This window comes from Oncorhynchus kisutch, linkage group LG18 (assembly GCF_002021735.2).
Source record: "Oncorhynchus kisutch isolate 150728-3 linkage group LG18, Okis_V2, whole genome shotgun sequence".
NCBI lineage: Eukaryota > Metazoa > Chordata > Actinopteri > Salmoniformes > Salmonidae > Oncorhynchus > Oncorhynchus kisutch.
In genome coordinates, this window is record NC_034191.2 from 84,280,132 (window position 1) to 84,302,191 (window position 22,060).

At 51.1% G+C, this 22,060-nt stretch overlaps 1 protein-coding gene across 1 annotated transcript in view; it reads left to right on the top strand.

The window, feature by feature from the left end:
• Positions 1–10,529, top strand: part of gars1 (glycyl-tRNA synthetase 1) — a 31,604-nt gene extending 21,075 nt beyond the window's left edge. The window contains exons 5-16 of the mRNA XM_031796918.1: positions 929–1,017; positions 3,229–3,305; positions 3,448–3,593; positions 3,768–3,917; positions 6,203–6,365; positions 6,442–6,606; positions 8,555–8,808; positions 8,934–9,019; positions 9,156–9,265; positions 9,380–9,473; positions 9,656–9,846; positions 9,951–10,529. Coding sequence (XP_031652778.1) covers positions 929–1,017; positions 3,229–3,305; positions 3,448–3,593; positions 3,768–3,917; positions 6,203–6,365; positions 6,442–6,606; positions 8,555–8,808; positions 8,934–9,019; positions 9,156–9,265; positions 9,380–9,473; positions 9,656–9,846; positions 9,951–10,076 — 1,651 coding nt within the window. The 3' untranslated portion in view covers positions 10,077–10,529. The remainder of the gene's footprint in view (positions 1–928; positions 1,018–3,228; positions 3,306–3,447; positions 3,594–3,767; positions 3,918–6,202; positions 6,366–6,441; positions 6,607–8,554; positions 8,809–8,933; positions 9,020–9,155; positions 9,266–9,379; positions 9,474–9,655; positions 9,847–9,950) is intronic.
• Positions 10,530–22,060: the final 11,531 nt, after the last annotated feature.

Genomic DNA, 22,060 nt, shown 5'->3' on the forward strand with positions numbered 1-22,060 from the left:
ACTGAGCTGTAGTCAATAAACAGCATTCTTACATAGATATTCCTCTTGTCCAGATAGGATAGGGCAGTGTGTTCTCCTCAGCATGCAAAGATATGACACTTATCAAACAAATCCCAGTCCACATGATCAAAACAATCCTGATTCTGATTGGAGTGGATTCTGATTGATCAGACCAGCGTTGAATAGTACGAAGCACAGGCACTTCCAGATTGAGTTTCTGTCTATAGGACGGGAGGCGCAAGATGGATTCATGGTCAGAATTTATATTTTTTTTTTTACCAGGCAAGTCAGTTAAGAACTAATTCTTACTTTCAATGACGGCCTAGGAACAGTGGGTTAACTGCCTGTTCAGGGGCAGAACGACAGATTTGTACCTTGTCAGCTCAGGGGTTTGAACTTGCAACCTTCCGGTTACTAGTCCAACGCTCTAACCACTAGGCTACCCTGCCGCCGATGTGCTGAAAGGAAGGCGGGGGAGGGCCTTGTAAGCCTTACGGAAGTTGTGAATATCAATGGTAGAGAATCTTAGTCGCGCAGTCAATATGTTGATAGAATTTCGGGCAGCAGTCCTCAGATTTGCTTTGTTAAAAGCCCCAGCTACAATTGACAGACCGACAGGGGGTTCAGACAGACAGACAGACAGGGGGTTCAGACAGACAGACAGACAGGGGGTTCAGACAGACAGACAGGGGGTTCAGACAGACAAACAGACAGGGGGTTCAGACAGACAGACAGACAGACAGGGGGTTCAGACAGACAGACAGGGGGTTCAGACAGACAGACAGGGGGTTCAGACATACAGGGGGTTCAGACAGACGGGGGGTTCCTACAGTCGGATGGGGTGCCTGGTGGTTGTTAGAGATTTAGTACAGCTGACTGCTCTGTTCCAATCTGAATATTTGGGTATAATGTGCTATTATGTCTACAGGACGTCTGGACACGTGGACAAGTTTGCGGACTACATGGTGAAAGACGTGAAGAACGGAGAGTGTTTCAGGGCAGACCACCTCCTCAAAGGTTAGTCTATACTCTTGAAGTGGTTTGAAAAAGAGAAATGCCTTATTCACTGGTATTTCCCAACCTCGACATCAATATAATAGAATTGAGCCCTGACATTCCAGAAGTCAAACCTTTCTTCAGTACTCTGTTGTCCCTGTGCATCAGTTGGCTGAGGCCTGTCAGTACTCTGTTGTCCCTGTGCATCAGTTGGCTGAGGCCTGTCAGTACTCTGTTGTCCCTGTGCATCAGTTGGCTGAGGCCTGTCAGTACTCTGTTGTCCCTGTGCATCAGTTGGCTGAGGCCTGTCAGTACTCTGTTGTCCCTGTGCATCAGTTGGCTGAGGCCTGTCAGTACTCTGTTGTCCCTCAGCATCAGTTGACTGAGGCCGGTCAGTACTCTGTTGTCCCTCAGCATCAGTTGGCTGAGGCCGGTCAGTACTCTGTTGTCCCTCAGCATCAGTTGGCTGAGGCCTGTCAGTACTCTGTTGTCCCTCAGCATCAGTTGGCTGAGGCCTGTCAGTACTCTGTTGTCCCTCAGCATCAGTTGGCTGAGGCCTGTCAGTACTCTGTTGTCCCTGTGCATCAGTTGGCTGAGGCCTGTCAGTACTCTGTTGTCCCTCAGCATCAGTTGGCTGAGGCCTGTCAGTACTCTGTTGTCCCTCAGCATCAGTTGGCTGAGGCCTGTCAGTACTCTGTTGTCCCTGTGCATCAGTTGGCTGAGGCCTGTCAGTACTCTGTTGTCCCTCAGCATCAGTTGGCTGAGGCCTGTCAGTACTCTGTTGTCCCTGTGCATCAGTTGGCTGAGGCCTGTCAGTACTCTGTTGTCCCTCAGCATCAGTTGGCTGAGGCCTGTCAGTACTCTGTTGTCCCTGTGCATCAGTTGGCTGAGGCCTGTCAGTACTCTGTTGTCCCTCAGCATCAGTTGGCTGAGGCCGGTCAGTACTCTGTCCCTCAGCATCAGTTGGCTGAGGCCGGTCAGTACTCTGTTGTCCCTGTGCATCAGTTGGCTGAGGCCTGTCAGTACTCTGTTGTCCCTCAGCATCAGTTGGCTGAGGCCTGTCAGTACTCTGTTGTCCCTGTGCATCAGTTGGCTGAGGCCTGTCAGTACTCTGTTGTCCCTGTGCATCAGTTGGCTGAGGCCTGTCAGTACTCTGTTGTCCCTGTGCATCAGTTGGCTGAGGCCGGTCGGTACTCTGTTGTCCCTCAGCATCAGTTGGCTGAGGCCTGTCGGTACTCTGTTGTCCCTGTGCATCAGTTGGCTGAGGCCGGTCAGTACTCTGTTGTCCCTCAGCATCAGTTGGCTGAGGCCTGTCAGTACTCTGTTGTCCCTCAGCATCAGTTGGCTGAGGCCTGTCAGTACTCTGTTGTCCCTGTGCATCAGTTGGCTGAGGCCTGTCAGTACTCTGTTGTCCCTGTGCATCAGTTGGCTGAGGCCGGTCAGTACTCTGTTGTCCCTCAGCATCAGTTGGCTGAGGCCTGTCAGTACTCTGTTGTCCCTCAGCATCAGTTGGCTGAGGCCTGTCAGTACTCTGTTGTCCCTCAGCATCAGTTGGCTGAGGCCTGTCAGTACTCTGTTGTCCCTCAGCATCAGTTGGCTGAGGCCTGTCAGTACTCTGTTGTCCCTCAGCATCAGTTGGCTGAGGCCTGTCAGTACTCTGTTGTCCCTGTGCATCAGTTGGCTGAGGCCTGTCAGTACTCTGTTGTCCCTCAGCATCAGTTGGCTGAGGCCTGTCAGTACTCTGTTGTCCCTCAGCATCAGTTGACTGAGGCCTGTCAGTACTCTGTCCCTCAGCATCAGTTGGCTGAGGCCTGTCAGTACTCTGTTGTCCCTCAGCATCAGTTGGCTGAGGCCTGTCAGTACTCTGTCCCTCAGCATCAGTTGGCTGAGGCCGGTCAGTACTCTGTCACACATCACAACTGCTGCTACCAGACTGTTATTATACTGTTCAGTTTCTACACTGTCCCCCCTTCCCCAAAATGTGTAAATATTGGACTATACATTGTGTCTTCCTGTATTATACTAACACATTTATTCTATTCTACTGAGCCATTCACTTTGTTGCTATTCCTGTATTTTATTTTGTCTTATTGTTGCTTACCTGCAGGAAGCATTTGGTTGGACGGTGTATACCATGTGTATCCTGTACATACGACTAATACAACTAGTCTTTGTCTGAAACAACAAACTGTCCCAGTAGATATGACTGTGCCCCTGTGTTTCTCTGTTCAGCTCACCTCCAGAAGCTGATGTCTGATAAGAAGTGTCCTGCAGAGAATAAGGCCGAGATGGAGGAAGTGGTCACTCAGGTTGGTAGTGGTTTAGAGACATGCAGCAGATATACTAGAATAGATATAGACTATACCTTCAGCAATCCCCGACTGCATAAATGGAGCTCAAAGTTATTGTTTATGTCATCAAGTGACTGACATTGTTTTCATGGGTCTCCAGATGGACAACTACACTCAACAGGAGTTGACTGACCTCTTTGTGAAATACAGTGTCAAGTCCCCCACCACAGGAAATGACGTTTCAGCCCCTCATCTCTTCAACCTGATGTTCCAGACGTCTATCGGACCAGGGGGAAACATGACAGGGTAATGAAGTAATTACTCACTCTCTACCCAGATGTTGGTTGTACTGGGTGGGATGTACTGTAGGGTTACCAATGCTGCCATTGGTAGTTTTGCCTTTGAACAGATTTCCAATTACCTCATTAGTTGTGGACCAGTACCAGTGTTTTACTGAGTGTGTCTGACTGTGTTCTGCAGCTACTTGAGGCCTGAAACGGCTCAGGGAATCTTCCTCAACTTCAAGCGTCTGTTGGAATTCAACCAGGGAAAGCTTCCCTTCGCTGCTGCTCAGATCGGCAACTCCTTCAGGAACGAGATCTCACCTCGCTCAGGACTCATCCGTGTCAGGTGAGTTCTAGTCTGGAGATGAAGCTATGTTAGTGTCTACCTGTCAGTCTGTTGTGGTGTTAGTTTCTACCTGTCAGTCTGTTGTGGTGTTAATGTCTACCTGTCAGTCTGTGGTGTTAGTTTCTACCTGTCAGTCTGTTGTGGTGTTAGTTTCTACCTGTCAGTCTGGTGTTAGTTTCTACCTGTCAGTCTGTTGTGGTGTTAGTTTCTACATGTCAGTCTGTTGTGGTGTTAGTGTCTACCTGTCAGTCTGTGGTGTTAGTGTCTACCGGTCAGTCTGTGGTGTTAGTTTCTACCGGTCAGTCTGTGGTGTTAGTTTCTACCGGTCAGTCTGTGGTGTTAGTTTCTACCTGTCAGTCTGTGGTGTTAGTTTCTACCTGTCAGTCTGTGGTGTTAGTTTCTACCTGTCAGTCTGTGGTGTTAGTGTCTACCTGTCAGTCTGTGGTGTTAGTGTCTACCTGTCAGTCTGTGGTGTTAGTGTCTACCTGTCAGTCTGTGGTGTTAGTTTCTACCGGTCAGTCTGTTGTGGTGTTAGTTTCTACCGGTCAGTCTGTTGTGGTGTTAGTTTCTACCTGTCAGTCTGTGGTGTTAGTTTCTACCTGTCAGTCTGTTGTGGTGTTAGTTTCTACCTGTCAGTCTGTTGTGGTGTTAGTTTCTACCTGTCAGTCTGTTGTGGTGTTAGTTTCTACCTGTCAGTCTGTTGTGGTGTTAGTTTCTACCTGTCAGTCTGTTGTGGTGTTAGTTTCTACCTGTCAGTCTGTTGTGGTGTTAGTTTCTACCTGTCAGTCTGTTGTGGTGTTAGTTTCTACCTGTCAGTCTGTTGTGGTGTTAGTTTCTACCTGTCAGTCTGTTGTGGTGTTAGTTTCTACCTGTCAGTCTGTTGTGGTGTTAGTTTCTACCTGTCAGTCTGTTGTGGTGTTAGTTTCTACCTGTCAGTCTGTTGTGGTGTTAGTTTCTACCTGTCAGTCTGTTGTGGTGTTAGTTTCTACCTGTCAGTCTGTTGTGGTGTTAGTTTCTACCTGTCAGTCTGTTGTGGTGTTAGTTTCTACCTGTCAGTCTGTTGTGGTGTTAGTGTCTACCTGTCAGTCTGTTGTGGTGTTAGTTTCTACCTGTCAGTCTGTTGTGGTGTTAGTTTCTACCTGTCAGTCTGTTGTGGTGTTAGTTTCTACCTGTCAGTCTGTTGTGGTGTTAGTTTCTACCTGTCAGTCTGTTGTGGTGTTAGTTTCTACCTGTCAGTCTGTTGTGGTGTTAGTTTCTACCTGTCAGTCTGTTGTGGTGTTAGTTTCTACCTGTCAGTCTGTTGTGGTGTTAGTGTCTACCTGTCAGTCTGTGGTGTTAGTTTCTACCTGTCAGTCTGTTGTGGTGTTAGTTTCTACCTGTCAGTCTGTTGTGGTGTTAGTGTCTACCTGACAGTCTGTGGTGTTAGTTTCTACCTGTCAGTCTGTGGTGTTAGTGTCTACCTGTCAGTCTGTGGTGTTAGTTTCTACCGGTCAGTCTGGTGTTAGTTTCTACCTGTCAGTCTGTGGTGTTAGTTTCTACCTGTCAGTCTGTGGTGTTAGTTTCTACCTGTCAGTCTGTGGTGTTAGTTTCTACCTGTCAGTCTGTGGTGTTAGTTTCTACCTGTCATTCTGTTGTGGTGTTAGTTTCTACCTGTCAGTCTGTTGTGGTGTTAGTTTCTACCTGTCAGTCTGTGGTGGTGTTAGTTTCTACCTGTCAGTCTGTTGTGGTGTTAGTGTCTACCTGACAGTCTGTTGTGGTGTTAGTTTCTACCTGACAGTCTGTTGTGGTGTTAGTTTCTACCTGACAGTCTGTTGTGGTGTTAGTTTCTACCTGTCAGTCTGTTGTGGTGTTAGTTTCTACCTGTCAGTCTGTTGTGGTGTTAGTTTCTACCTGTCAGTCTGTTGTGGTGTTAGTTTCTACCTGTCAGTCTGTTGTGGTGTTAGTTTCTACCTGTCAGTCTGTTGTGGTGTTAGTTTCTACCTGTCAGTCTGTTGTGGTGTTAGTTTCTACCTGTCAGTCTGTTGTGGTGTTAGTTTCTACCTGTCAGTCTGTTGTGGTGTTAGTTTCTACCTGTCAGTCTGTTGTGGTGTTAGTTTCTACCTGTCAGTCTGTTGTGGTGTTAGTTTCTACCTGTCAGTCTGTTGTGGTGTTAGTTTCTACCTGTCAGTCTGTTGTGGTGTTAGTTTCTACCTGACAGTCTGTTGTGGTGTTAGTGTCTACCTGACAGTCAGTCTGTGATGTTAGAGGGTCTGTTGAGATAGTAATGGTTGTGCTGGTGCTTCCAGAGAGTTCACCATGGCTGAGATTGAGCACTTTGTGGACCCGACTGAGAAGTTCCACCCCAAGTTCCCTAACGTGGCTGACCTGGAGATCATCCTGTACTCCTCCAAGGCCCAGACCAGTGGCCAGTCTGCTCACATCATGAGGCTGGGGGATGCTGTGGAACAGGTAGGATGCTATAGCAGTAGCTTCAGTAAGGACGTAACCAATACCAGAGTCATATTGATAACTTTGTCTCTCTCAGGGGGTGATCAATAACTCCGTCCTGGGATATTTCATCGGGAGAATCTACCTCTACCTCACTAAAGTGGGTGTGGCCAAAGACAAGCTTCGCTTCCGTCAGCACATGGACAACGAGATGGCCCACTACGCCTGTGACTGCTGGGACGCAGAGACCAAAACATCCTATGTATGTCATCCATGACCCCTAACCTTAACCCACTATGCCTGTGACTGCAGGAACGCAGAGACCAAAACATCCTATGTAGGTCCTCCATGACCCCTAACCTCTAACCTTAACCCACTATGCCAGTGACTGCTGGGATGTAGACCAAACCATCCTACGTAGGTCCTCCATGACCCCTAACCCCTAACCTTAACCCACTATGCCTGTGACTGCAGGAAGGCAGAGACCAAAACATCCTATGTAGGTCCTCCATGACCCCTAACCTCTAACCTTAACCCACTATGCCAGTGACTGCTGGGATGTAGACCAAAACGTCCTACGTAGGTCCTCCATGACCCCTAACCCCTAACCTTAACCCACTATGCCTGTGACTGCAGGAATGCAGAGACCAAAACATCCTACGTAGGTCCTCCATGACCCCTAACCTTAACCCACTATGCCTGTGACTGCAGGAAGGCAGAGACCAAAACATCCTACGTAGGTCCTCCATGACCCCTAACCTCTAACCTTAACCCACTATGCCTGTGACTGCTGGGATGCAAAGACCAAAACATCCTATGTATGTCCTCCATGACCCCTAACCTTAACCCACTATGCCTGTGACTGCAGGAATGCAGAGACCAAAACATCCTACGTAGGTCCTTCATGACCCCTAACCTCTAACCTTAACCCACTATGCCTGTGACTGCTGGAACGCAGAGACCAAAACATCCTACGTAGGTCCTCCATGACCCCTAACCTTAACCCACTATGCCTGTGACTGCTGGGATGCAAAGACCAAAATATCCTATGTATGTCCTCCATGACCCCTAACCTTAACCCACTATGCCTGTGACTGCAGGAATGCAGAGACCAAAACATCCTACGTAGGTCCTCCATGACCCCTAACCTCTAACCTTAACCCACTATGCCTGTGACTGCTGGAACGCAGAGACCAAAACATCCTACGTAGGTCCTCCATGACCCCTAACCTTAACCCACTATGCCTGTGACTGCAGGAAGGCAGAGACCAAAACATCCTACGTAGGTCCTCCATGACCCCTAACCTCTAACCTCAACCCACTATGCCAGTGGCTGCAGGGATGCAGACCAAAACATCCTATGTAGGTCCTCCATGACCCCTAACCTCTAACCTCAACCCACTATGCCAGTGACTGCTGGGATGCAGACCAAAACATCCTACGTAGGTCCTCCATGACCCCTAACCTCTAACCTCAACCCACTATGCCAGTGACTGCTGGGATGCAGACCAAAACATCCTACGTAGGTCCTCCATGACCCCTAACCTCTAACCTCAACCCACTATGCCAGTGACTGCAGGGATGCAGACCAAAACATCCTACGTAGGTCCTCCATGACCCCTAACCTCTAACCTCAACCCACTATGCCAGTGACTGCTGGGATGCAGACCAAAACATCCTACGTAGGTCCTCCATGACCTCTAACCTCAACCCACTATGCCAGTGACTGCTGGGATGCAGACCAAAACATCCTACGTAGGTCCTCCATGACCCCTAACCTCTAACCTCAACCCACTATGCCAGTGACTGCTGGGATGCAGACCAAAACATCCTACGTAGGTCCTCCATGACCCCTAACCTCTAACCTCAACCCACTATGCCAGTGACTGCTGGGATGCAGACCAAAACATCAAAAAATCTACAATTTCAAGTTCTTATCTTGTGTTGATTGATTTTTATTATTATTATTATTATTTATTTTTTACCTTTATTTAAAAAAAGGCAAGTCAGTTAAGAACAAATTCTTATTTTCAATGACAGCCTAGGAACAGTGGGTTAACTGCCTGTTCAGGGGCAGAACGACAGATTTGTACCTTGTCAGCTCGGGGATTTGAACTTGCAACCTTTCGGTTACTAGTCCAACGCTCTAACCACTAGGCTACCCTGCCGCCCCATAATAACCCTGTCTCTGTTCCTTCTGTTTCCTGCAGGGCTGGATCGAGATAGTGGGCTGTGCGGACCGCTCCTGTTTCGACCTGCTGTGCCACGCCCGGGCTACCAAGGTCCCTCTAGTGGCCGAGAAGCCTCTTAAAGAACCCAAAGTAGTCGATATCGTCCAGTTTGAGCCCAATAAGGGAGCCATCGGTAAAGCCTATAAGAAGGACGCCAAACTAGTGATGGAGTACCTAGCTGTCTGTGACGAGTGTTTCATCACTGAACAGGAGATGCTGCTCAACAGCAGCGGGTGAGTTGTGAAGGTCATAGGTCATATGTGACAGAATCAATAGATTGCATACTTTAGCCTCCGTAATGGTACGCAATATTCCAGTCTCATTGACGATGCTAAACCTAATGGTAACCTTCCCCCAGGGAGTTCACCATAGAGACGGAGGGAAAGACTTTTAAACTCACCAAGGACATGGTCAGTGTGAAGCGGTTTCAGAAGACCCTGCATGGTGAGACAACCTAGATGTCTTCTAGAGGAGGTTGTTGAATGACATCCTCTTTCTACTGAATGGAAGCCATGCAGGAAGACAGCAGACAACTGTACTTTGTTAAACTGATTCAGAATGTGTTTCTGCTTCACTACAGTGGAGGAGGTGGTCCCTAATGTCATCGAACCCTCCTTTGGCATCGGTAGAATCATGTACTCAATCTTCGAGCACACATTCCAAGTCAGAGAGGGAGATGAACAGAGAACGGTAGGGAGGCATCAGATGTTACAACTACTGTACATGCACTGACTGGGCTGTTAGAACGTAGTTCTTAAAGGGTTTTACAGTGTAATAATGGGTTTGAAATGTCTCTGTCTCCAGTTCTTCAGCTTCCCTACCACTGTAGCTCCATATAAATGCTCCGTCCTTCCTTTGAGCCAAAACCAGGAATTCATGCCTTTTGTTAAGGAACTCTGTAAGTAGTCCTTCCACGCTCTATTTCTGTTTAAAACAAGTCCATGATTATTTGAGAACAAACGTAGAACAGTTCAGTGTCATATTGTGTTCAGTGTCATATTGTAGTGGCAGATGCTACATAAGTTATTTAACTAACATGTTCTGTCTCCCTCCCCCACCCTTTCTCCTCCCTCCCTGCAGCTGAAGCGATGACCAAACAGGGCGTGTCCCACAAGGTGGACGACTCGTCAGGATCCATTGGGCGGCGCTACGCCAGAACAGACGAGATCGGAGTGGCGTTCGGCATCACCATTGACTTTGACACGGTGAACAAGACACCCCACACCGCCACTCTGAGGGACCGCGACTCCATGAGGCAGATCAGGGCCGAGGTACGACATCTTTACTTCATACGCGTCAACGTACTGCTCTGTACTAGAAGTGATTAACGGAAAGGTTGATGAACCGGGTTGCCTGTTTTCTGTTTCCTCTCCAGGTTAGTGAGTTGCCAGGAATCATCCGTGATCTGGCAAACGGTGTCATGACTTGGGCCGAGGTGGAGAGCAAGTACCCCATCTTTGAGGGACAGGAGACCAGCAAGAAGGACACTGCCGAAGAATGAAGTTAATCTTACTCAGTATGTCTGTCCTATGAAACGCCCACAGACGGTTTTACATTTCTCCATCCATAGGGCCGATATTACTGCCACTGTATTTCAGGAAGCAGTCAGTCCTCACGATGTCCTAACACACAACTGCAACCACTGAAATTAAACTTCAAAATAAATGTTATATAATCATTGTACTGAACAATTATAAACAGGGTGGCAGAGTAATGATTCGTCCCTGTTCTGGTAAATATTCACCTGCGTACTGGAATCTGCTCAGTTGGAGAGAGGGGGGGGGAGAGAGAGTGCGGGATGGGGGGAAGAGATCTTCTCAGCCTGGTATAAAAAGAGAATTGTGTTCAGGTTGTCAGTCTTGTGTGGGAAGAGAAGAGAGACTTCCAGTTTCAGGACTGATTAAATGGAAAACATCTCTGGTTCAATAAAGTGAGCCTGCTCTTACTGGAACCAGCCTGTGTCTGTGTCAATGACTGAAAAATAACCTGATTCCCTTTATGCTGCCCTACTTTAGACCAGGCCCCTAGCCTGCATCACTGCTTTAGACCAGGCCCCTAGCCTGCATCACTGCTTTAGACCAGGCCCCTAGCCTGCATCACTACTTTAGACCAGGCCCCTAGCCTGCATCACTGCTTTAGACCAGGCCCCTAGCCTGCATTACTTTAGACCAGGCCCCTAGCCTGCATTACTTTAGACCAGGCCCCTAGCCTGCATCACTGCTTTAGACCAGGCCCCTAGCCTGCATCACTACTTTAGACCAGGCCCCTAGCCTGCATCACTGCTTTAGACCAGGCCCCTAGCCTGCATCACTGCTTTAGACCAGGCCCCTAGCCTGCATCACTGCTTTAGACCAGGCCCCTAGCCTGCATTACTTTAGACCAAGCCCTAGCCTGCATCACTGCTTTAGACCAGGTCCCTAGCCTGCATTACTTTAGACCAGGCCCCTAGCCTGCATTACTTTAGACCAGGCCCCTAGCCTGCATCACTGCTTTAGACCAGGCCCCTAGCCTGCATCACTGCTTTAGACCAAGCTCCTAGCATCACTGCTTTAGACCAGGCCCCTAGCCTGCATCATTACTTTGGACCAGGCCCCTAGCCTGCATTACTTTAGACCAGGCCCCTAGCCTGCATTACTTTAGACCAGGCCCCTAGCCTGCATTACTTTAGACCAGGCCCCAAGCATCATTGCTTTAGACCAGGACCCTAGCCTGCATCACTGCTTTAGACCAGGCCCCTAGCCTGCATCACTGCTTTCGACCAGGCCCCTAGCCTGCATCACTGCTTTAGACCAGGCCCCTAGCCTGCATCACTGCTTTAGACCAGGCCCCTAGCCTGCATCACTGCTTTAGACCAGGCCCTTAGCCTGCATCACTACTTTAGACCAGGCCCCTAGCCTGCATCACTACTTTAGACCAGGCCCCTAGCCTGCTTGACTTTAGACCAGGCCCCTAGCCTGCATTACTTTAGACCAGGCCCCTAGCCTGCATTACTTTAGACCAGGCCCCTAGCCTGCATGACATTAGACCAGGCCCCTAGCCTGCATGACATTAGACCAGGCCCCTAGCCTGCATGACATTAGACCAGGCCCCTAGCCTGCATGACATTAGACCAGGCCCCTAGCCTGCATTACTTTAGACCAGGCCCCTAGCCTGCATTACTTTAGACCAGGCCCCTAGCCTGCATTACTTTAGACCAGGCCCCTAGCCTGCATTACTTTAGACCAGGCCCCTAGCCTGCATTACTTTAGACCAGGCCCCTAGCCTGCATTACTTTAGACCAGGCCCCTAGCCTGCATTACTTTAGACCAGGCCCCTAGCCTGCATTACTTTAGACCAGGCCCCTAGCCTGCATTACTTTAGACCAGGCCCCTAGCCTGCATTACTTTAGACCAGGCCCCTAGCCTGCATCACTGCTTTAGACCAGGCCCCTAGCCTGCATTACTTTAGACCAGGCCCCTAGCCTACATTACTTTAGACCAGGCCCCTAGCCTGCATTGCTTTAGACCAGGCCCTTAGCCTGCATCACTGCTTTAGACCAGGCCCTTAGCCTGCATTACTTTAGACCAGGCCCCTAGCCTGCATTACTTTAGACCAGGACCCTAACCTGCATTACTTAGACCAGGTCCCTAGCCTGCATCACTACTTTAGACCAGGCCCCTAGCCTGCATTACTTTAGGCCAGGCCCCTAACCTGCATTACTTTAGACCAGGTTCCTAGCCTGCATCACTACTTTAGACCAGGCCCCTAGCCTGCATTACTTTAGACGAGGTCCCTAGCCTGCATCACTACTTTAGACCAGGCCCCTAGCCTGCATTACTTTAGACCAGGCCCCTAACCTGCATTACTTTAGACCAGGTCCCTAGCCTGCATCACTAGTTTAGACCAGGCCCCTAGCCTGCATTACTTTAGACCAGGCCCCTAGCCTGCATTACTTTAGACCAGGCCCCTAACCTGCATTACTTTAGACCAGGCCCCTAGCCTGCATTACTTTAGACAAGGCCCCTAGCCTGCATTACTTTAGACCAGGCCCCTAGCCTGCATCACTGCTTTAGACCAGGCCCCTAGCCTGCATCACTGCTTTAGACCAAGCTCCTAGCATCACTGCTTTAGACCAGGCCCCTAGCCTGCATCATTACTTTAGACCAGGCCCCTAGCCTGCCTTACTTTAGACCAGGCCCCTAGCCTGCATTACTTTAGACCAGGCCCCTAGCCTGCATTACTTTAGACCAGGCCCCAAGCATCATTGCTTTAGACCAGGACCCTAGCCTGCATCACTGCTTTAGACCAGGCCCCTAGCCTGCATCACTGCTTTAGACCAGGCCCCTAGCCTGCATCACTGCTTTAGACCAGGCCCCTAGCCTGCATCACTGCTTTAGACCAGGCCCTTAGCCTGCATCACTACTTTAGACCAGGCCCCTAGCCTGCATCACTACTTTAGACCAGGCCCCTAGCCTGCATCACTACTTTAGACCAGGCCCCTAGCCTGCATTACTTTAGACCAGGCCCCTAGCCTGCATTACTTTAGACCAGGCCCCTAGCCTGCATGACATTAGACCAGGCCCCTAGCCTGCATGACATTAGACCAGGCCCCTAGCCTGCATGACTTTAGACCAGGCCCCTAGCCTGCATTACTTTAGACCAGGCCCCTAGCCTGCATTACTTTAGACCAGGCCCCTAGCCTGCATTACTTTAGACCAGGCCCCTAGCCTGCATTACTTTAGACCAGGCCCCTAGCCTGCATCACTGCTTTAGACCAGGCCCCTAGCCTGCATTACTTTAGACCAGGCCCCTAGCCTGCATTACTTTAGACCAGGCCCCTAGCCTGCATTACTTTAGACCAGGGCCCCTAGCCTGCATCACTGCTTTAGACCAGGCCCCTAGCCTGCATTACTTTAGACCAGGCCCCTAGCCTACATTACTTTAGACCAGGCCCCTAGCCTGCATTGCTTTAGACCAGGCCCTTAGCCTGCATCACTGCTTTAGACCAGGCCCTTAGCCTGCATTACTTTAGACCAGGCCCCTAGCCTGCATTACTTTAGACCAGGCCCCTAACCTGCATTACTTTAGACCAGGTCCCTAGCCTGCATCACTACTTTAGACCAGGCCCCTAGCCTGCATTACTTTAGGCCAGGCCCCTAACCTGCATTACTTTAGACCAGGTTCCTAGCCTGCATCACTACTTTAGACCAGGCCCCTAGCCTGCATTACTTTAGACGAGGTCCCTAGCCTGCATCACTACTTTAGACCAGGCCCCTAGCCTGCATTACTTTAGACCAGGCCCCTAACCTGCATTACTTTAGACCAGGTCCCTAGCCTGCATCACTAGTTTAGACCAGGCCCCTAGCCTGCATTACTTTAGACCAGGCCCCTAGCCTGCATTACTTTAGACCAGGCCCCTAACCTGCATTACTTTAGACCAGGCCCCTAGCCTGCATTACTTTAGACAAGGCCCCTAGCCTGCATTACTTTAGACCAGGCCCCTAGCCTGCATCACTGCTTTAGACCAGGCCCCTAGCCTGCATCACTGCTTTAGACCAAGCTCCTAGCATCACTGCTTTAGACCAGGCCCCTAGCCTGCATCATTACTTTAGACCAGGCCCCTAGCCTGCATTACTTTAGACCAGGCCCCTAGCCTGCATTACTTTAGACCAGGCCCCTAGCCTGCATTACTTTAGACCAGGCCCCAAGCATCATTGCTTTAGACCAGGACCCTAGCCTGCATCACTGCTTTAGACCAGGCCCCTAGCCTGCATCACTGCTTTAGACCAGGCCCCTAGCCTGCATCACTGCTTTAGACCAAGCTCCTAGCATCACTGCTTTAGACCAAGCTCCTAGCATCACTGCTTTAGACCAGGCCCCTAGCCTGCATTACTTTAGACCAGGCCCCTAGCCTGCATTACTTTAGACCAGGCCCCTAGCCTGCATTACTTTAGACCAGGCCCCAAGCATCATTGCTTTAGACCAGGACCCTAGCCTGCATTACTTTAGACCAGGCCCCTAGCCTACATTACTTTAGACCAGGCCCCTAGCCTGCATTGCTTTAGACCAGGCCCTTAGCCTGCATCACTGCTTTAGACCAGGCCCTTAGCCTGCATTACTTTAGACAAGGCCCCTAGCCTGCATTACTTTAGACCAGGCCCCTAGCCTGCATCACTGCTTTAGACCAGGCCCCTAGCCTGCATCACTGCTTTAGACCAAGCTCCTAGCATCACTGCTTTAGACCAGGCCCCTAGCCTGCATCATTACTTTAGACCAGGCCCCTAGCCTGCCTTACTTTAGACCAGGCCCCTAGCCTGCATTACTTTAGACCAGGCCCCTAGCCTGCATTACTTTAGACCAGGCCCCAAGCATCATTGCTTTAGACCAGGACCCTAGCCTGCATCACTGCTTTAGACCAGGCCCCTAGCCTGCATCACTGCTTTAGACCAGGCCCCTAGCCTGCATCACTGCTTTAGACCAGGCCCCTAGCCTGCATCACTGCTTTAGACCAGGCCCTTAGCCTGCATCACTACTTTAGACCAGGCCCCTAGCCTGCATCACTACTTTAGACCAGGCCCCTAGCCTGCATCACTACTTTAGACCAGGCCCCTAGCCTGCATTACTTTAGACCAGGCCCCTAGCCTGCATTACTTTAGACCAGGCCCCTAGCCTGCATGACATTAGACCAGGCCCCTAGCCTGCATGACATTAGACCAGGCCCCTAGCCTGCATGACTTTAGACCAGGCCCCTAGCCTGCATTACTTTAGACCAGGCCCCTAGCCTGCATTACTTTAGACCAGGCCCCTAGCCTGCATTACTTTAGACCAGGCCCCTAGCCTGCATTACTTTAGACCAGGCCCCTAGCCTGCATCACTGCTTTAGACCAGGCCCCTAGCCTGCATTACTTTAGACCAGGCCCCTAGCCTGCATTACTTTAGACCAGGCCCCTAGCCTGCATTACTTTAGACCAGGCCCCTAGCCTGCATCACTGCTTTAGACCAGGCCCCTAGCCTGCATTACTTTAGACCAGGCCCCTAGCCTACATTACTTTAGACCAGGCCCCTAGCCTGCATTGCTTTAGACCAGGCCCTTAGCCTGCATCACTGCTTTAGACCAGGCCCTTAGCCTGCATTACTTTAGACCAGGCCCCTAGCCTGCATTACTTTAGACCAGGCCCCTAACCTGCATTACTTTAGACCAGGTCCCTAGCCTGCATCACTACTTTAGACCAGGCCCCTAGCCTGCATTACTTTAGGCCAGGCCCCTAACCTGCATTACTTTAGACCAGGTTCCTAGCCTGCATCACTACTTTAGACCAGGCCCCTAGCCTGCATTACTTTAGACGAGGTCCCTAGCCTGCATCACTACTTTAGACCAGGCCCCTAGCCTGCATTACTTTAGACCAGGCCCCTAACCTGCATTACTTTAGACCAGGTCCCTAGCCTGCATCACTAGTTTAGACCAGGCCCCTAGCCTGCATTACTTTAGACCAGGCCCCTAGCCTGCATTACTTTAGACCAGGCCCCTAACCTGCATTACTTTAGACCAGGCCCCTAGCCTGCATTACTTTAGACAAGGCCCCTAGCCTGCATTACTTTAGACCAGGCCCCTAGCCTGCATCACTGCTTTAGACCAGGCCCCTAGCCTGCATCACTGCTTTAGACCAAGCTCCTAGCATCACTGCTTTAGACCAGGCCCCTAGCCTGCATCATTACTTTAGACCAGGCCCCTAGCCTGCATTACTTTAGACCAGGCCCCTAGCCTGCATTACTTTAGACCAGGCCCCTAGCCTGCATTACTTTAGACCAGGCCCCAAGCATCATTGCTTTAGACCAGGACCCTAGCCTGCATCACTGCTTTAGACCAGGCCCCTAGCCTGCATCACTGCTTTAGACCAGGCCCCTAGCCTGCATCACTGCTTTAGACCAAGCTCCTAGCATCACTGCTTTAGACCAAGCTCCTAGCATCACTGCTTTAGACCAGGCCCCTAGCCTGCATTACTTTAGACCAGGCCCCTAGCCTGCATTACTTTAGACCAGGCCCCTAGCCTGCATTACTTTAGACCAGGCCCCTAGCCTGCATCACTGCTTTAGACCAGGCCCCTAGCCTGCATTACTTTAGACCAGGCCCCTAGCCTACATTACTTTAGACCAGGCCCCTAGCCTGCATTGCTTTAGACCAGGCCCTTAGCCTGCATCACTGCTTTAGACCAGGCCCTTAGCCTGCATTACTTTAGACCAGGCCCCTAGCCTGCATTACTTTAGACCAGGACCCTAACCTGCATTACTTTAGACCAGGTCCCTAGCCTGCATCACTACTTTAGACCAGGCCCCTAGCCTGCATTACTTTAGGCCAGGCCCCTAACCTGCATTACTTTAGACCAGGTTCCTAGCCTGCATCACTACTTTAGACCAGGCCCCTAGCCTGCATTACTTTAGACGAGGTCCCTAGCCTGCATCACTACTTTAGACCAGGCCCCTAGCCTGCATTACTTTAGACCAGGCCCCTAACCTGCATTACTTTAGACCAGGTCCCTAGCCTGCATCACTAGTTTAGACCAGGCCCCTAGCCTGCATTACTTTAGACCAGGCCCCTAGCCTGCATTACTTTAGACCAGGCCCCTAACCTGCATTACTTTAGACCAGGCCCCTAGCCTGCATTACTTTAGACAAGGCCCCTAGCCTGCATTACTTTAGACCAGGCCCCTAGCCTGCATCACTGCTTTAGACCAGGCCCCTAGCCTGCATCACTGCTTTAGACCAAGCTCCTAGCATCACTGCTTTAGACCAGGCCCCTAGCCTGCATCATTACTTTAGACCAGGCCCCTAGCCTGCCTTACTTTAGACCAGGCCCCTAGCCTGCATTACTTTAGACCAGGCCCCTAGCCTGCATTACTTTAGACCAGGCCCCAAGCATCATTGCTTTAGACCAGGACCCTAGCCTGCATCACTGCTTTAGACCAGGCCCCTAGCCTGCATCACTGCTTTAGACCAGGCCCCTAGCCTGCATCACTGCTTTAGACCAGGCCCCTAGCCTGCATCACTGCTTTAGACCAGGCCCTTAGCCTGCATCACTACTTTAGACCAGGCCCCTAGCCTGCATCACTACTTTAGACCAGGCCCCTAGCCTGCATCACTACTTTAGACCAGGCCCCTAGCCTGCATTACTTTAGACCAGGCCCCTAGCCTGCATTACTTTAGACCAGGCCCCTAGCCTGCATGACATTAGACCAGGCCCCTAGCCTGCATGACATTAGACCAGGCCCCTAGCCTGCATGACTTTAGACCAGGCCCCTAGCCTGCATTACTTTAGACCAGGCCCCTAGCCTGCATTACTTTAGACCAGGCCCCTAGCCTGCATTACTTTAGACCAGGCCCCTAGCCTGCATTACTTTAGACCAGGCCCCTAGCCTGCATCACTGCTTTAGACCAGGCCCCTAGCCTGCATTACTTTAGACCAGGCCCCTAGCCTGCATTACTTTAGACCAGGCCCCTAGCCTGCATTACTTTAGACCAGGCCCCTAGCCTGCATCACTGCTTTAGACCAGGCCCCTAGCCTGCATTACTTTAGACCAGGCCCCTAGCCTACATTACTTTAGACCAGGCCCCTAGCCTGCATTGCTTTAGACCAGGCCCTTAGCCTGCATCACTGCTTTAGACCAGGCCCTTAGCCTGCATTACTTTAGACCAGGCCCCTAGCCTGCATTACTTTAGACCAGGCCCCTAACCTGCATTACTTTAGACCAGGTCCCTAGCCTGCATCACTACTTTAGACCAGGCCCCTAGCCTGCATTACTTTAGGCCAGGCCCCTAACCTGCATTACTTTAGACCAGGTTCCTAGCCTGCATCACTACTTTAGACCAGGCCACTAGCCTGCATTACTTTAGACGAGGTCCCTAGCCTGCATCACTACTTTAGACCAGGCCCCTAGCCTGCATTACTTTAGACCAGGCCCCTAACCTGCATTACTTTAGACCAGGCCCCTAACCTGCATTACTTTAGACCAGGCCCCTAGCCTGCATTACTTTAGACAAGGCCCCTAGCCTGCATTACTTTAGACCAGGCCCCTAGCCTGCATCACTGCTTTAGACCAGGCCCCTAGCCTGCATCACTGCTTTAGACCAAGCTCCTAGCATCACTGCTTTAGACCAGGCCCCTAGCCTGCATCATTACTTTAGACCAGGCCCCTAGCCTGCATTACTTTAGACCAGGCCCCTAGCCTGCATTACTTTAGACCAGGCCCCTAGCCTGCATTACTTTAGACCAGGCCCCAAGCATCATTGCTTTAGACCAGGACCCTAGCCTGCATCACTGCTTTAGACCAGGCCCCTAGCCTGCATCACTGCTTTAGACCAGGCCCCTAGCCTGCATCACTGCTTTAGACCAAGCTCCTAGCATCACTGCTTTAGACCAAGCTCCTAGCATCACTGCTTTAGACCAGGCCCCTAGCCTGCATTACTTTAGACCAGGCCCCTAGCCTGCATTACTTTAGACCAGGCCCCTAGCCTGCATTACTTTAGACCAGGCCCCAAGCATCATTGCTTTAGACCAGGACCCTAGCCTGCATCACTGCTTTAGACCAGGCCCCTAGCCTGCATCACTGCTTTAGACCAGGCCCCTAGCCTGCATCACTGCTTTAGACCAGGCCCCTAGCCTGCATCACTGCTTTAGACCAGGCCCCTAGCCTGCATCACTGCTTTAGACCAGGCCCTTAGCCTGCATCACTACTTTAGACCAGGCCCCTAGCCTGCATCACTACTTTAGACCAGGCCCCTAGCCTGCATCACTACTTTAGACCAGGCCCCTAGCCTGCATTACTTTAGACCAGGCCCCTAGCCTGCATTACTTTAGACCAGGCCCCTAGCCTGCATGACATTAGACCAGGCCCCTAGCCTGCATGACATTAGACCAGGCCCCTAGCCTGCATGACATTAGACCAGGCCCCTAGCCTGCATGACTTTAGACCAGGCCCCTAGCCTGCATTACTTTAGACCAGGCCCCTAGCCTGCATTACTTTAGACCAGGCCCCTAGCCTGCATTACTTTAGACCAGGCCCCTAGCCTGCATTACTTTAGACCAGGCCCCTAGCCTGCATTACTTTAGACCAGGCCCCTAGCCTGCATCACTGCTTTAGACCAGGCCCCTAGCCTGCATTACTTTAGACCAGGCCCCTAGCCTACATTACTTTAGACCAGGCCCCTAGCCTGCATTGCTTTAGACCAGGCCCTTAGCCTGCATCACTGCTTTAGACCAGGCCCTTAGCCTGCATTACTTTAGACCAGGCCCCTAGCCTGCATTACTTTAGACCAGGCCCCTAACCTGCATTACTTTAGACCAGGTCCCTAGCCTGCATCACTACTTTAGACCAGGCCCCTAGCCTGCATTACTTTAGGCCAGGCCCCTAACCTGCATTACTTTAGACCAGGTTCCTAGCCTGCATCACTACTTTAGACCAGGCCCCTAGCCTGCATTACTTTAGACGAGGTCCCTAGCCTGCATCACTACTTTAGACCAGGCCCCTAGCCTGCATTACTTTAGACCAGGCCCCTAACCTGCATCACTAGTTTAGACCAGGTCCCTAGCCTGCATCACTAGTTTAGACCAGGCCCCTAGCCTGCATTACTTTAGACCAGGCCCCTAGCCTGCATTACTTTAGACCAGGCCCCTAACCTGCATTACTTTAGACCAGGCCCCTAGCCTGCATTACTTTAGACAAGGCCCCTAGCCTGCATTACTTTAGACCAGGCCCCTAGCCTGCATCACTGCTTTAGACCAGGCCCCTAGCCTGCATCACTGCTTTAGACCAAGCTCCTAGCATCACTGCTTTAGACCAAGCTCCTAGCATCACTGCTTTAGACCAGGCCCCTAGCCTGCATTACTTTAGACCAGGCCCCTAGCCTGCATTACTTTAGACCAGGCCCCTAGCCTGCATTACTTTAGACCAGGCCCCAAGCATCATTGCTTTAGACCAGGACCCTAGCCTGCATCACTGCTTTAGACCAGGCCCCTAGCCTGCATCACTGCTTTAGACCAGGCCCCTAGCCTGCATCACTGCTTTAGACCAGGCCCCTAGCCTGCATCACTGCTTTAGACCAGGCCCCTAGCCTGCATCACTGCTTTAGACCAGGCCCTTAGCCTGCATCACTACTTTAGACCAGGCCCATAGCCTGCATCACTACTTTAGACCAGGCCCCTAGCCTGCATCACTACTTTAGACCAGGCCCCTAGCCTGCATTACTTTAGACCAGGCCCCTAGCCTGCATTACTTTAGACCAGGCCCCTAGCCTGCATGACATTAGACCAGGCCCCTAGCCTGCATGACATTAGACCAGGCCCCTAGCCTGCATGACTTTAGACCAGGCCCCTAGCCTGCATTACTTTAGACCAGGCCCCTAGCCTGCATTACTTTAGACCAGGCCCCTAGCCTGCATTACTTTAGACCAGGCCCCTAGCCTGCATTACTTTAGACCAGGCCCCTAGCCTGCATCACTGCTTTAGACCAGGCCCCTAGCCTGCATTACTTTAGACCAGGCCCCTAGCCTACATTACTTTAGACCAGGCCCCTAGCCTGCATTGCTTTAGACCAGGCCCTTAGCCTGCATCACTGCTTTAGACCAGGCCCTTAGCCTGCATTACTTTAGACCAGGCCCCTAGCCTGCATTACTTTAGACCAGGCCCCTAACCTGCATTACTTTAGACCAGGTCCCTAGCCTGCATCACTACTTTAGACCAGGCCCCTAGCCTGCATTACTTTAGGCCAGGCCCCTAACCTGCATTACTTTAGACCAGGTTCCTAGCCTGCATCACTACTTTAGACCAGGCCCCTAGCCTGCATTACTTTAGACGAGGTCCCTAGCCTGCATCACTACTTTAGACCAGGCCCCTAGCCTGCATTACTTTAGACCAGGCCCCTAACCTGCATTACTTTAGACGAGGTCCCTAGCCTGCATCACTTGTTTAGACCAGGCCCCTAGCCTGCATTACTTTAGACCAGGCCCCTAGCCTGCATTACTTTAGACCAGGCCCCTAACCTGCATTACTTTAGACCAGGCCCCTAGCCTGCATTACTTTAGACAAGGCCCCTAGCCTGCATTACTTTAGACCAGGCCCCTAGCCTGCATCACTGCTTTAGACCAGGCCCCTAGCCTGCATCACTGCTTTAGACCAAGCTCCTAGCATCACTGCTTTAGACCAAGCTCCTAGCATCACTGCTTTAGACCAGGCCCCTAGCCTGCATTACTTTAGACCAGGCCCCTAGCCTGCATTACTTTAGACCAGGCCCCTAGCCTGCATTACTTTAGACCAGGCCCCAAGCATCATTGCTTTAGACCAGGACCCTAGCCTGCATCACTGCTTTAGACCAGGCCCCTAGCCTGCATCACTGCTTTAGACCAGGCCCCTAGCCTGCATCACTGCTTTAGACCAGGCCCCTAGCCTGCATCACTGCTTTAGACCAGGCCCCTAGCCTGCATCACTGCTTTAGACCAGGCCCTTAGCCTGCATCA